Consider the following 17,209-nt stretch of genomic DNA (forward strand, 5'->3'; position numbering starts at 1 on the left):
TCGGCCCCCCACAGGAGCCCAGTCTGAGATCGACTTTTTTTTTTACCCATCTTCCGTCAGCGTCTATCTTTTTCCCCACCTTTTGCGGGGACAAACCATCGCCATTCCTGTTCTGTTCCTGCACAATGTTTGTTTAATCTTGAACGGAGTTTTTTTTTTTTTTTTTTTATGCAGAGGTGTATTCATAACAATTTTATAGACACATGGTACGATTTATAGTTGTGGTGGAGAGTGCAATATATCTTCTTCATCCAAGGTGGGCGTCTGGGGGGATGGGGGCATTATACATACATACATACATACATATATAAACATACATATATATACATACATATAGATATACAGATATAAATATATGCATATATATATATATATACATATATGAACATATACATGTATGTATATATACATATATATGTATATATATACATATATATGTATATATATGTGTATATTTATAAATATTTATATATATGTGTATATATATACACATATATTCTATGTATATATATATACATATATATATGTATGTATAGATGTATGTATATATATACATCTATATGTATATATATATATACATATATATGTATATATGTGTATATATACACATATATGTATATATGTACAGTATATATATATGTATGTATATATACATATAAGTATATACAGTATATACATATACCATATGTATAAATGTGTATGTTTTTGTGTGTATATACACACATATATATATATGAATATATGAATACATATACATATATTTCTACATGTATGTATACATATACATATAGATAGATATACACATATACATGTATACATATATGTATGTGTATATACACATACATATATACATATATATAAATATATACACACATACATACATACATATATATATATATACATACATACAAACATATATACATATACATATACCATATGCATAAATGTGTATGTTTTTGTGTGTGTATACACACACACACACACACACACACACACATATATATATATATATATGAATACATATATATATATATATATATTTCTACATATATGTATACATATAGATAGATATACACATATACATATATGTATGTATATATACACACACATATATACATATACATGTATATATATATATACATATATATAAATATATATATACATATATATAAATATATATACATATATATAAATATATATACATATATATAAATATATATACATATATATAAATATATATACATATATATATATATATATATATATATATATATATATATATATATATATATATATATATATATATATATATATATAGACATACATACAACCCCAAGAATAGAAAAAAACTACCTACACAAGTAATAACAGAATTAAATGAGTGTTGTGTGTCTTTTTTGTTAACTATTTCAACACAACCTGCTTGAAAGATGTCAGTGTGCGTATGCAGTGAGTACTTTTGGGGCACATTCAACAATACCGCCACAATAATGAAAACCACCATTACTTTTGGTCACAATAACCGTAAAATGAAATGTTCATATCGTAACATCCCTGATATCTATTTGTGTATTTGCACCTTTCTAATCTCACCTGTCTCCCCTTTCCTTCTCACTCTGCCTGACGCCATGTGTTTCCCCCCAGCCTGCTCATCTCATGCCTTCATGGACGTGTTGGGTCTAATTTGTACGTGTTAACAGGCGGAGGCCAACTACAGACGCTATCGGCCGCGAGGAGCGACAACATGACGTCATTACATCGCTGTATCGCAGCATCCAGGTGCAACCCAGCGTTAATCCACAACTGTCTTCAATACATCATCACCTGAGAAAGACCACTTTTTGCATCACACAAACCTACAATTAACAAGGCAAGCCAAGTGGGGGCTTTGTTGCTAGGCAACAGCGATTTCTAAAAAAGGGGGGTGGTGGGGAGTGGGAGAAAAGACAAGTGGGAGGTCACGCTGACCTTGTGGTGAAGGTGCTGACCTAAACTAAAATGCACTCGTGTCATGTTCATCCTTTTCTGAGGAGATTTGGGGCGAAAGGCTACATCCTGGACATCGTTAGCCGGGAATTGAACCTGCCAGCCGTGGAAAAGGGAGTTGTGTGTGAAACGTTACACTAGCATAAGGCCGTGACACTTGCAAGGAAGGCTGTCGTGCTTGTTTCTTACCACACGAGGGTGCTGTCTCGCTAACGCTTTCATGGAAACTTACGGAAAATGCATCACAGCTCAACTACATAGTCCTCTCTGGAACCACACAGCCAAACTTATTTTATATGATTATGTTGTGCCGGTTTATATATATATATATATATATATATATATATATATATATATATATATATATATATATATATATACATACATATATACATATATATATATATAGATATAGATATATATATATATATATATATATATATATATATATATATATATATATATATACATACATATATACATATATATATATATAGATATATATATAGATATATATATATATGTATATATATATATATATATACACACACATATATATATATACATATATATATATACATATATATACACATATATATATACATATATATACACATATATATACACATATATATACACATATATATACATATATATACACATATATATATATATATATATATATATACTATATATATAACTATATATATATATATATAAATAACTTATGTTTACACATATATGTGTGTGTGTATACATATAAAGTATATACACATATACTGTATGTACACAGCGTGTATATACAGTATATGTGTATATACTTTATATGTATACACACACACATATATACAACAGCTCTACTGCATGTGTATATATATAGAGAGAGAGAGAGAGAGAGAGAGAGAGAGAGAGAGAGAGAGAGAGAGTATATATAGTCCATACAGATGCCTATGAATATGTGTACAAATATATATATATATATATATATATATATATATATATATATATTCCAAAGACATGCACCAGGGGATAGGTTGATTGGCAACACTAAATTGGCCCTAGTGTGTGAATCTGAGTGTGAATGTTGTCTGTCTATCTGTGTTGGCCCTGTGATGAGGTGGCGACTTGTCCAGGGTGTACCCCGCCTTCCGCCCGATTGTAGCTGAGATAGGCGCCAGCGCCCCCCGCGACCCCAAAAGGGAATAAGCGGTAGAAAATGGATGGATGGATATATATATATATATATATACACACACACACATATATACTGTATGTATGTATGTATATATATACATGCATATATACATATTTGTATTTATATATATGTGTATATACACATGCATGTGTATATAGAAATACATATATACACACACACATATATATATATATACACATATATATATACACGCATGTATATATAAATACATATATATGTATATATATACACAGTATATATGCATACATATACATACAGTCCATACAGATGCCTATGCATATGTGTACACATATATATATATATATACATACACACACACACATATATATGTGTATGTATATATGCATTTATACATACATACATGTATGTATATAATTATATGTATATATACATATATATGTATATATACAAATACATATATACGCACATATATCCATCCATCCATTTTCTACCACTTATTCCTTAAATATATATATATATATATATATATATATATATATATATATATATATATATATATAAACACACATATATATATATATATATATAAGTATATATATGTATATACTGTATATACACGTATATATAAATATATATATGTATGTATATATAAATACATAAATATGTATATATATTCATACATGATAAATGTATATATACATATGTATAAATACATGCATTCATATATATATATATATATATATATATATATATATATATATATAAACACTTTTATACATTAATATAAATGCTATAGAATGAATAATGAATATAATTGGATATTAAGAGTATGTGAAAGTTCGACTCCTACCTTCTTTACATCCATGACAACCTCATAAAAGTTTGGTAATCAATCACAAATATCATGCAGCTAAAACGCGGCAAACATGAATAAGTGTGAAGGCTGTTTTGCATTTTTCCCATCATGCATTGTATTGGCTTTAAAACGGGTGTAATTCTGAATGATGTTTTGTGTTTGGACATGTTTTATAATATCAACAAAGTCCAGTGGGCAGGTTGTGTCATGTGTTGACTTTCTGCGTTGGTTGCAGTTTGTTGTTTGTTTGGATGGGGTCATATAGGTAAATGATGTGCTGTGCAACACTTCAATTTAAAATTCATGGTCATTGACCTGATTTACTCAGATTTTCTACAAGATGGCGGCAAATTTAGGGCAATTAGACTGCCCGATATTAGATATGAAACCGCAGACGACCTGTAGGTCAGATTCCTTATTCAACTTGTAACACTCGGGTCAAACTGTAGTCTTTTCTCCGTTACCATAGCTTGATAAAAGACCGGATACACATTGAGCTTCAACCCCATGTAAAAAGGTTGAGTGACAGATGTTTTGATGACGAGCAATTGGCATTCTAGTACATTCTCCCACACTTCTTTCTGCGTCTCAGCTGATATCATTACTCACTTCTTTTCTTTTTTTTTTTTGACAATTTACTGAACTTCTCGATAAAACGAAACGTCAACTCCGTATGAAATGTTGTGGCCCTGCGGTGAAAAAAAAGGCGGGAGAGTATGTTGTCAGGATTAGCGCTGACGTGGTGGGAAAAGTCGGGGCTCTTATCAGCCACCTATTTTGGGAGTAAAACGACATTGCATCAGCGTTATATGTACAGTACACGTACAGTAGGTGTCCAGGCAAGACAACCGTTGGCCAAATATGAATTTTTATACTCTGAATTTTTTTATGCTTAACTTTTTCAGACTGAATTTTTTTATACAGAATTTTTTTTACACTGAATTTTTAACTATAATTTGTTTTATTTTAAATCACTGAATTTTAAAACGCTGAATTATTTTTATTTAAATACTGGATTTTTATACATCGTATTTTAAAACACATTTTTTTCTACTGAATTTTTATACACTGAATTTTAAAACACAGATTTTTTTCATACACCAAATTTAAAATCCCTGAATTTTAAAACATAGATTTTTTTGTTTGAAATACTGAATTTTTACACACATAATTTTTTTAACAAATATTTTTTTTTCAGTGAATTATTTTACACTGAATTTTAAAACATTGAGGGTGGCGACTTGTCCAGGGTGTACCCCGCCTTCCGCCCGATTGTAGCTGAGATAGGCGCCAGCGCCCCCCGAGACCCCAAAAGGGAATAAGCGGTAAAAAATGGATGGATGGATGATGAGGTGGCGACTTGTCTAGGGTGTACCCCGCCTTCCGCCCGATTGTAGCTGAGATAGGCGCTAGCGCCCCCCGCGACCCCAAAAGGGAATAAGCGGTAGAAAATGGATGGATGGATGAATTGTTATGCACTGCAATTTTTACACAGAATTTTTTTTACACTGCATTTTAAAACACTGAATTTTTATAGACTGAATTTTTGTACACCAAATTTTAGAACACTGAATTTTAAAACATTGATGTTTTTGTAATGAATTTTTATACACTGAATTTGTATACGCTGAATATTAAAACACTGATTTTTTTTTATACACCAAATTTAAAATCCCTGAATTTTAAAACATAGAATTCTTTGTTTGAAATACTGAATCTTTACACACATAATTTTTTTAACAAATCTTTTTTTTTCAGTGAATTATTTTACACTGAATTTTAAAACATTGAATTTTTATGCACTGCATTTTTTACACAGAATTTTTTACACTGCATTTTAAAACACTGAATTTTTATAGACTGAATTTTTGTACACCAAATTTTCGAAAACTGAATTTTAAAACATTGATGTTTTTGTAATGAATTTTTATACACTGAATTTGTTTATACTGAATTTGTATACACTGAATTTTAAAACACTGATTTTTTATACACCAGATTTAAAATCCCTGAATTTTAAAACATAGACTTTTTTGTTTGAAATACTGAATTTTTACACACATAATTTTTGTAACAATAAATTTTTTTCAGTGAATTATTTTACACTGAATTTTAAAACATTGAATTTTTATGCACTGCATTTTTTACACATGTTTTTTTTATACTGCATTTTAAAACACTGATTTTTTATAGACTGAATTTTTGTACACCAAATTTTCGAACACTGAATTTTAAAACATTGATGTTTTTATAATGAATTTGTATACACTGAATTTTACAACACTGATTTTTTATATACACCAAATTTAAAATCCCTGAATTTTAAAACATAGAATTTTTTGTTTGAAATACTGAATCTTTACACACATAATTTTTTTAACAAATAATTTTTTTTCAGTGAATTATTTTACACTGAATTTTAAAACATTGAATTGTTATGCACTGCATTTTTTTACACAGAAGTTTTTTTTACACTGCATTTTAAAACACTAAATTGTTATAGACTGAATTTTTTGTACACCAAATTTTCGAACACTGAATTTTAAAACATTGATGTTTTTATAATGAAGTTTTATACACTGAATTTTTTTACACTGAATTTCAAAACACAGATTTTTATAGACTAAATTTTAAAACACTGAATTTTAAAACACTGAATTTTTTATGCTGATTTTCTATACACTGATTTTTTTTACAATTAATTTTTTTTCACTGAATTTTTATACACTGTATTTTAAAACATTTTATTTGTTTTCAATGAAACTGTCAGCATAATTTGATGTAAAAAAAAAATGATGTTACATAAATTCAGTGTAAAAAAAAAAACTTTCGTAATAAAGACACAAATTAACTTCCATACTTTAGCCTTTTAAAAGAAAACATATCCATCATTGCCAATGAAAAGTACCATGACGCCATATACATCTGATGATGTCACCATGACCACGCCCCCTCCGCCACATATATTATGGCAATCTAGGGGAAGCCCCGAGAATATGCCGCCGTGTCACAATATGGCGATACGTATCAGTGCCAGAACCCAGGCCTACTTGGAAGTAACACAAATAAAGCGCACACATACAGAGTTCATCTTTTCATGCTCACTGAGCTGAGGTCCCCGAGGTGACTTTGCAAATTTGACAAGACGTACTGTACCTGGGCATAGTCCCTCTCCAGTTGGCCCTTCTTCAGACTGTAACTCCTGGAACAGACAAAGAAATACTCTGTCAACAAGGACACACACAAACACACAATGTACTGCACACAATATCACTCATATTACATGTCTTGTATAGGAAGGGAGCTTATAATAAAATATATTATTATTATTATTATTTTTACTATAACCCAGAGATGGAATTTATGGCCCTTAGAAGGACGCCCGATCTTGACCATCTTGTTTTATTGTTTCCTTTCATCAAGCCAACAATCACTAGTATCAGTAAAACAATAAGAACTCACACAAATATTACTCTCTTGGTGGAATTTACCCGGAAATATTGGCTCTAATTAAATTCTCTGTCGCGTTTTCATCCTAGAGGCTAATCTTTCCTGTGATAAAATGGCAACCAAGGTGATCAAAAAGGTCAACCAAAGAACCAGATTCCTCTACAGAATCTCCTCTCTGGTCAACAAAAGCACCTTGAGGATTCTAGCGGGAACTCTCATTCAACCCTTCTTCGATTACGCTTGCACCTCCTGGTACCCCGGCACCTCCAAAACCCTCAAATCTAGACTCCAAACATCCCAGAATAAGCTAGTCCGGTTACTTTTAGACCTCCACCCCAGATCACACCTCAATCCAACCCACTTCTCCAAAGTGGGCTGGCTCAGGGTGGAGGACAGAGTAAAACAACTTGCACTGAGCCTGGTCTATAAAATCCGCTACACCGCCTTGATGCCGAAGTACATGTCAAACTACTTCCTTAACATAAATGACCGCCATAACCACAACACCAGGGGGAGCTCCACAAACCACGTTAAACCCAGATTCCGATCTAACAAAGGTCTTAACTCATTCCCTTTCTATGCCACATCAATGTGGAATGCACTCCCAACAGGTATAAAAGTAAGTGCATCTCTATATTCCTTCAAAAGCGCTCTAAAACAACGCCTCCAGGCAACTTCAACACTTTACTAATACCCTCCTCCATTCACATCCCATCTCCCCGGAATATAAACAACTCAAACTGCAAAAGAGATGTCCTTCCTTGGTGGTCAGTGGAACCCTCACGGCGGCGGCAACAGTCCGTTACATTTGCCTCCTTCTGCCTCGTTCTCTCCTCCTTCTCCCCTTTTAGACATAGTTAGAAGATATAATAATTGAGTCCCTAAACTTGATTGTGGCGTCGCTCCCGGCACGCCCCGCCTCTCCAGCGGGAACTCTCATTCAACCCTTCTTCGATTACGCTTGCACCTCCTGGTACCCCGGCACCTCCAAAACCCTCAAATCTAGACTCCAAACATCCCAGAATAAGCAAGTCCGGTTACTTTTAGACCTCCACCCCAGATTACACCTCAATCCAACCCACTTCTCCAAAGTGGGCTGGTTCAAGGTGGAGGACAGAGTAAAACAACTTGCACGGAGCCTGGTCTATAAAATCCGCTACACCGCCTTGATGCCGAAGTACATGTCAAACTACTTCCTTAACATAAATGACCGCCATAACCACAACACCAGGGGGAGCTCCACAAACCACGTTAAACCCAGATTCCGATCTAACAAAGGTCTTAACTCATTCCCTTTCTATGCCACATCAATGTGGAATGCACTCCCAACAGGTATAAAAGTAAGTGCATCTCTATATTCCTTCAAAAACGCTCTAAAACAACACCTCCAGGCAACTTCAACACTTTACTAATACCCTCCTCCATTCACATCCCATCTCCCCGGAATATAAACAACTCAAACTGCAAAAGAGATGTCCTTCCTTGGTGGTCAGTGGAACCCTCACGACGGCGGCAACAGTCCGTTACATTTGCCTCCTTCTGCCTCGTTCTCTCCTCCTTCTCCCCTTTTAGACATAGTTAGAAGATATAATAATTGAGTCCCTAAACTTGATTGTGGCGTCGCTTCCGGCACGCCCCGCCTCTCCAGCGGGAACTCTCATTCAACCCTTCTTCGATTACGCTTGCACCTCCTGGTACCCCGGCACCTCCAAAACCCTCAAATCTAGACTCCAAACATCCCAGAATAAGCTAATCCGGTTACTTTTAGACCTCCACCCCAGATCACACCTCAATCCAACCCACTTCTCCAAAGTGGGCTGGCTCAGGGTGGAGGACAGAGTAAAACAACTTGCACTGAGCCTGGTCTATAAAATCCGCTACACCGCCTTGATACCGAAGTACATGTCAAACTACTTCCTTAACGTAAATGACCGCCATAACCACAACACCAGGGGGAGCTCCACAAACCACGTTAAACCCAGATTCCGATCTAACAAAGGTCTTAACTCATTCTCTTTCTATGCCACATCAATGTGGAATGCACTCCCAACAGGTATAAAAGTAAGTGCATCTCTATATTCCTTCAAAAGTGCTCTAAAACAACACCTCCAGGCAACTTCAACACTTTACTAATACCCTCCTCCATTCACATCCCATCTCCCCGGAATATAAACAACTCAAACTGCAAAAGAGATGTCCTTCCTTGGTGGTCAGTGGAACCCTCACGACGGCGGCAACAGTCCGGTACATTTGCCTCCTTCTGCCTCGTTCTCTCCTCCTTCTCCCCTTTTAGACATAGTTAGAAGATATAATAATTGAGTCCCTAAACTTGATTGTGGCGTCGCTTCCGGCACGCCCCGCCTCTCCAGCGGGAACTCTCATTCAACCCTTGTTCGATTACGCTTGCACCTCCTGGTACCCCGGCACCTCCAAAACCCTCAAATCTAGACTCCAAACATCCCAGAATAAGCTAATCCGGTTACTTTTAGACCTCCACCCCAGATCACACCTCAATCCAACCCACTTCTCCAAAGTGGGCTGGCTCAGGGTGGAGGACAGAGTAAAACAACTTGCACTGAGCCTGGTCTATAAAATCCGCTACACCGCCTTGATACCGAAGTACATGTCAAACTACTTCCTTAACGTAAATGACCGCCATAACCACAACACCAGGGGGAGCTCCACAAACCACGTTAAACCCAGATTTCGATCTAACAAAGGTCTTAACTCCTTCTCTTTCTATGCCACATCAATGTGGAATGCACTCCCAACAGGTGTAAAAGTAAGTGCATCTCTATATTCCTTCAAAAGCGCTCTAAAACAACACCTCCAGGCAACTTCAACACTTTACTAATACCCTCCTCCATTCACATCCCATCTCCCCGGAATATAAACAACTCAAACTGCAAAAGAGATGTCCTTCCTTGGTGGTCAGTGGAACCCTCACGGCGGCGGCAACAGTCCGTTACATTTGCCTCCTTCTGCCTCGTTCTCTCCTCCTTCTCCCCTTTTAGACATAGTTAGAAGATATAATAATTGAGTCCCTAAACTTGATTGTGGCGTCGCTCCCGGCACGCCCCGCCTCTCCAGCGGGAACTCTCATTCAACCCTTCTTCGATTACGCTTGCACCTCCTGGTACCCCGGCACCTCCAAAACCCTCAAATCTAGACTCCAAACATCCCAGAATAAGCTAGTCCGGTTACTTTTAGACCTCCACCCCAGATCACACCTCAATCCAACCCACTTCTCCAAAGTGGGCTGGCTCAGGGTGGAGGACAGAGTCAAACAACTTGCACTGAGCCTGGTCTATAAAATCCGCTACACCGCCTTGATACCGAAGTACATGTCAAACTACTTCCTTAACGTAAATGACCGCCATAACCACAACACCAGGGGGAGCTCCACAAACCACGTTAAACCCAGATTCCGATCTAACAAAGGTCTTAACTCATTCCCTTTCTATGCCACATCAATGTGGAATGCACTCCCAACAGGTATAAAAGTAAGTGCATCTCTATATTCCTTCAAAAGCGCTCTAAAACAACACCTCCAGGCAACTTCAACACTTTACTAATACCCTCCTCCATTCACATCCCATCTCCCCGGAATATAAACAACTCAAACTGCAAAAGAGATGTCCTTCCTTGGTGGTCAGTGGAACCCTCACGGCGGCGGCAACAGTCCGTTACATTTGCCTCCTTCTGCCTCGTTCTCTCCTCCTTCTCCCCTTTTAGACATAGTTAGAAGATATAATAATTGAGTCCCTAAACTTGATTGTGGCGTCGCTCCCGGCACGCCCCGCCTCTCCAGCGGGAACTCTCATTCAACCCTTCTTCGATTACGCTTGCACCTCCTGGTACCCCAGCACCTCCAAAACCCTCAAATCTAGACTCCAAACATCCCAGAATAAGCTAATCCGGTTACTTTTAGACCTCCACCCCAGATCACACCTCAATCCAACCCACTTCTCCAAAGTGGGCTGGCTCAGGGTGGAGGACAGAGTAAAACAACTTGCACTGAGCCTGGTCTATAAAATCCGCTACACCGCCTTGATACCGAAGTACATGTCAAACTACTTCCTTAACGTAAATGACCGCCATAACCACAACACCAGGGGGAGCTCCACAAACCACGTTAAACCCAGATTTCGATCTAACAAAGGTCTTAACTCCTTCTCTTTCTATGCCACATCAATGTGGAATGCACTCCCAACAGGTATAAAAGTAAGTGCATCTCTATATTCCTTCAAAAGCGCTCTAAAACAACACCTCCAGGCAACTTCAACACTTTACTAATACCCTCCTCCATTCACATCCCATCTCCCCGGAATATAAACAACTCAAACTGCAAAAGAGATGTCCTTCCTTGGTGGTCAGTGGAACCCTCACGACGGCGGCAACAGTCCGTTACATTTGCCTCCTTCTGCCTCGTTCTCTCCTCCTTCTCCCCTTTTAGACATAGTTAGAAGATATAATAATTGAGTCCCTAAACTTGATTGTGGCGTCGCTCCCGGCACGCCCCGCCTCTCCAGCGGGAACTCTCATTCAACCCTTCTTCGATTACGCTTGCACCTCCTGGTACCCCGGCACCTCCAAAACCCTCAAATCTAGACTCCAAACATCCCAGAATAAGATAATCCGGTTACTTTTAAACCTCCACCCCAGATCACACCTCAATCCAACCCACTTCTCCAAAGTGGGCTGGCTCAGGGTGGAGGACAGAGTAAAACAACTTGCACTGAGCCTGGTCTATAAAATCCGCTACACCGCCTTGATACCGAAGTACATGTCAAATTACTTCCTTAACGTAAATGACCGCCATAACCACAACACCAGGGGGAGCTCCACAAACCACGTTAAACCCAGATTCCGATCTAACAAAGGTCTTAACTCATTCCCTTTCTATGCCACATCAATGTGGAATGCACTCCCAACAGGTATAAAAGTAAGTGCATCTCTATATTCCTTCAAAAGCGCTCTAAAACAACACCTCCAGGCAACTTCAACACTTTACTAATACCCTCCTCCATTCACATCCCATCTCCCCGGAATATAAACAACTCAAACTGCAAAAGAGATGTCCTTCCTTGGTGGTCAGTGGAACCCTCACGACGGCGGCAACAGTCCGTTACATTTGCCTCATTCTGCCTCGTTCTCTCCTCCTTCTCCCCTTTTAGACATAGTTAGAAGATATAATAATTGAGTCCCTAAACTTGATTGTGGCGTCGCTCCCGGCACGCCCCGCCTCTCCAGCGGGAACTCTCATTCAACCCTTCTTCGATTACGCTTGCACCTCCTGGTACCCCGGCACCTCCAAAACCCTCAAATCTAGACTCCAAACATCCCAGAATAAGCTAGTCCTGTTACTTTTAGACCTCCACCCCAGATCACACCTCAATCCAACCCACTTCTCCAAAGTGGGCTGGCTCAGGGTGGAGGACAGAGTAAAACAACTTGCACTGAGCCTGGTCTATAAAATCCGCTACACCGCCTTGATACCGAAGTACATGTCAAACTACTTCCTTAACATAAATGACCGCCATAACCACAACACCAGGGGGAGCTCCACAAACCACGTTAAACCCAGATTCCGATCTAACAAAGGTCTTAACTCCTTCTCTTTCTATGCCACATCAATGTGGAATGCACTCCCAACAGGTATAAAAGTAAGTGCATCTCTATATTCCTTCAAAAGCGCTCTAAAACAACACCTCCAGGCAACTTCAACACTTTACTAATACCCTCCTCCATTCACATCCCATCTCCCCGGAATATAAACAACTCAAACTGCAAAAGAGATGTCCTTCCTTGGTGGTCAGTGGAACCCTCACGGCGGCGGCAACAGTCCGTTACATTTGCCTCCTTCTGCCTCGTTCTCTCCTCCTTCTCCCCTTTTAGACATAGTTAGAAGATATAATAATTGAGTCCCTAAACTTGATTGTGGCGTCGCTCCCGGCACGCCCCGCCTCTCCAGCGGGAACTCTCATTCAACCCTTCTTCGATTACGCTTGCACCTCCTGGTACCCCGGCACCTCCAAAACCCTCAAATCTAGACTCCAAACATCCCAGAATAAGCTAGTCCGGTTACTTTTAGACCTCCACACCAGATCACACCTCAATCCAACCCACTTCTCCAAAGTGGGCTGGCTCAGGGTGGAGGACAGAGTAAAACAACTTGCACTGAGCCTGGTCTATAAAATCCGCTACACCGCCTTGATACCGAAGTACATGTCAAACTACTTCCTTAACGTAAATGACCGCCATAACCACAACACCAGGGGGAGCTCCACAAACTACGTTAAACCCAGATTTCGATCTAACAAAGGTCTTAACTCCTTCTCTTTCTATGCCACATCAATGTGGAATGCACTCCCAACAGGTATAAAAGTAAGCGCATCTCTATATTCCTTCAAAAGCGCTCTAAAACAACACCTCCAGGCAACTTCAACACTTTACTAATACCCTCCTCCATTCACATCCCATCTCCCCGGATTATAAACAACTGAAATGTACTTCTAATGTATATACTTGTTCTTATGCTATGTGAACTCACTATGTTCTCTGCTGGCTGTACATATCCTACTAAATAAGACCTACACTGTTTCAATGTCCACATTTCTCTGTTGATGCAATTGTTGATGACTGAAGTTCTGATATCAACCAAAGCTCCTCATCCCACCCCCCGGATTGTAAATAATGTCAATAATTCAATGTATAAACTATGATAATTAACTTGTGTGATGACTGTATTATGTTGATAGTATATATTTGTAGCATGAATTGATTAACATTGAAAAACTTATTGGGGTGTTACCATTTAGTGGTCAATTGTACTGAGTATGTACTGTACTGTGCAATCTACTAATAAAAGTATCAATCAATCAATCCTAAAGGCTCAAAATTGCGGCGCCACCTTTCCATGTGTTGGCAGTGACGTCACCAGTCGGAATTTTTCCACATCTAGAAAAATGTGGAGCGTTTTAATGTAGAAGAACATACGCAAAGGTTAAATAAATAAATAAATGATAATTGTACTTGTATAGCGCTTTTCTACCTTCAAGGTACTCAAAGCACTTTGACACTACTTCCACATTTACCCACACATTCACACACTGATGGAGGGAGCTGCCATGCAAGGCGCTAACCGGCACCCATCAGGAGCAAGGGTGAAGTGTCTTGCCCAGGACACAACGGACGTGACGAGGTTGGTACTAGGTGGGGATTGAACCAGGGACCCTCGGGTCGCGCACGGCCACTCTCCCACTGTGCCACGACGTCCCCTATTTTATTCTATATGTACTGCAATTACACTTTTGTTGAAATTCGGGGTGCACCGTATTTTTCGGAGTATAAGTCGCTCCGGAGTATAAGTCGCACCTGCCGAAAATGCATAATAAAGAAGGGAAAAAACATATATAAGTTGCACTGGAGTATAAGTCGCATTTTGGGGGGAAATTCATTTGATAAAATCCAACACCAAGAATAGACATTTGAAAGGCAATTTAAAATAAATAAAGAATAGTGAACAATAGTGAGGCATAAATAAGCAACTGCTATGTTAACCTAACATATTATGGTAAGAGTCATTCAAATAACTATAACATATAGAACATGCTATAACTTTACCAAACTATCTCTCACTCCTAATCCGTAAATCCCATGAAATCTTCTTCATTGGTGTCGCTTCTAAATAATATTATTTGATATTTTACGGTAATGTGTTAATATATATATAATACACATAAGTCGCTCCTGAGTATAAGTCGCACCCCCGGCCAAACTATGAAAAAAACTGCGACTTATAGTCCGAAAAATACGGTACTCAGTTTTGAAAATATACCAACAAAGTGTGTAAATATTACTAGGTTAAATAATAATATAATGACAAACAAATTGCATGACTGGATGTAAAAAAATATATTTAAAACTACAATAGAATATTAGGACATAATAAAAATGTGAGTATAAAATTCTACCACGAAAATAACATTTAAATAAAAATAAATAAAACTCTAAACACACAAAAAAAACATATATACACATACATATATACACACATATACAGTATACATATATTATACTGTATATACATACAAATATACACACATATAAAATATGTTAGAGTGAGTATAAATACTTTTTTCAGCGCCCATACTTATGTGAAGTGAAGTATATTTATATAGCGCTTTTCTCTAGTGACTCAAAGCGCTTTACAAAGTGAAACCCAATATCTAATTTTTACATTTAAAGCAGTGTGGGTGGCACTGGGAGCAGGTGGGTCAAGTGTCTTGCCCAAGGACACAACGGCAGTGACTAGGATGGCGGAAGTGGGGATCGAACCTGCAACCCTCAAGTTGCTGGCATGGCCGCTCTACCAACCGAGCTATACCGCCCCTATACCGCCGATTCTATATACATATATACACATATATGCATACATATATTATATATACATACACATATACAATATATGTACATACATATAAACATATATATTGTTTTAAAATATATCAGTGTGAGTATTTAAAAAAATTTCAGCGCCCATACATATATACACATATATGCATACATATATACGTACAAATATACATTATATATACATACATATAAACATATACATATTATATTAAAATATGTTAGTGTGAGTATACATACTTTTTTCAGCGCCCATACATATATACACATATATGCATACATAAATACATATATACGTACAAATATACATTATATATACATATACACGTACAAATATACATTATATATACATGCATATAAACATGTATATATTATATCAAAATATGTTAGTGTGAGTGTAAATACTTTTTTCAGCGCCCATACATACATACATATATATATACATACATACATACATATATATATATATTTTTATATATATATATACATACACTGTGTATATATATATATATTTGATACATATATATATATATATATATATGTACATATATATACATACAAATATACATTAGATATACATACATATATACATACAAATATACGTTATATATACATACATACTGTATAAACATACATATAAACAGATATATATATTACATTAAAATATGTTAGTGTGAGTATAAATACTTTTTTCAGCGCCCATACATTTACACATGTATATGCATACATATATACATACAAATATACATTATATATACATACATATAAGCATATATATATTATATTAAAATATTTTAGTGTGAGTATACATACTTTTTTCAGCGCCCATCCATATATACACATATATGCATACATAAATACATATATACGTACAAATATAAATTATATATATATATATATATACATATACACATACAAATATACATTATATATACATACATATAAACATATATATATATATTATATTAAAATGTTAGTGTGAGTATAAATACTTTTTTCAGCGCCCATACATATATACACGTATATGCACATATATATATACATACATACAAATGTACATTATATTTACATCATATATACATACAAACATACGTTATATATACATACATATAAACAGAAATATATATTACAATAAAATATGTTAGTGTGTGTATAAATACTTTTTTCAGCGCCCATACATATATACACATATATGCATACATATATACATACAAATATACATTATATATACGTACATATATACAAACAAATATACATTATATATACATACATACAAGCATATATACATATATATTATATTAAAATATGTTAGTGTGATTATACAT

The 17,209-nt window shown here is 36.3% G+C and overlaps 1 protein-coding gene across 1 annotated transcript in view; it reads right to left on the minus strand.

Annotated features, from left to right (window-relative positions):
* Positions 1-17,209, minus strand: part of LOC133564759 (F-BAR and double SH3 domains protein 2-like) — a 163,783-nt gene that overhangs the window by 121,683 nt on the left and 24,891 nt on the right. Inside the window, 1 exon segment of the mRNA XM_061919244.1 lies at positions 7,176-7,221. Within this exon segment, the coding sequence (XP_061775228.1) occupies positions 7,176-7,221 (46 nt within the window).

Source organism: Nerophis ophidion, linkage group LG13 (genome assembly GCF_033978795.1).
Source record: "Nerophis ophidion isolate RoL-2023_Sa linkage group LG13, RoL_Noph_v1.0, whole genome shotgun sequence".
Lineage (NCBI taxonomy): Eukaryota > Metazoa > Chordata > Actinopteri > Syngnathiformes > Syngnathidae > Nerophis > Nerophis ophidion.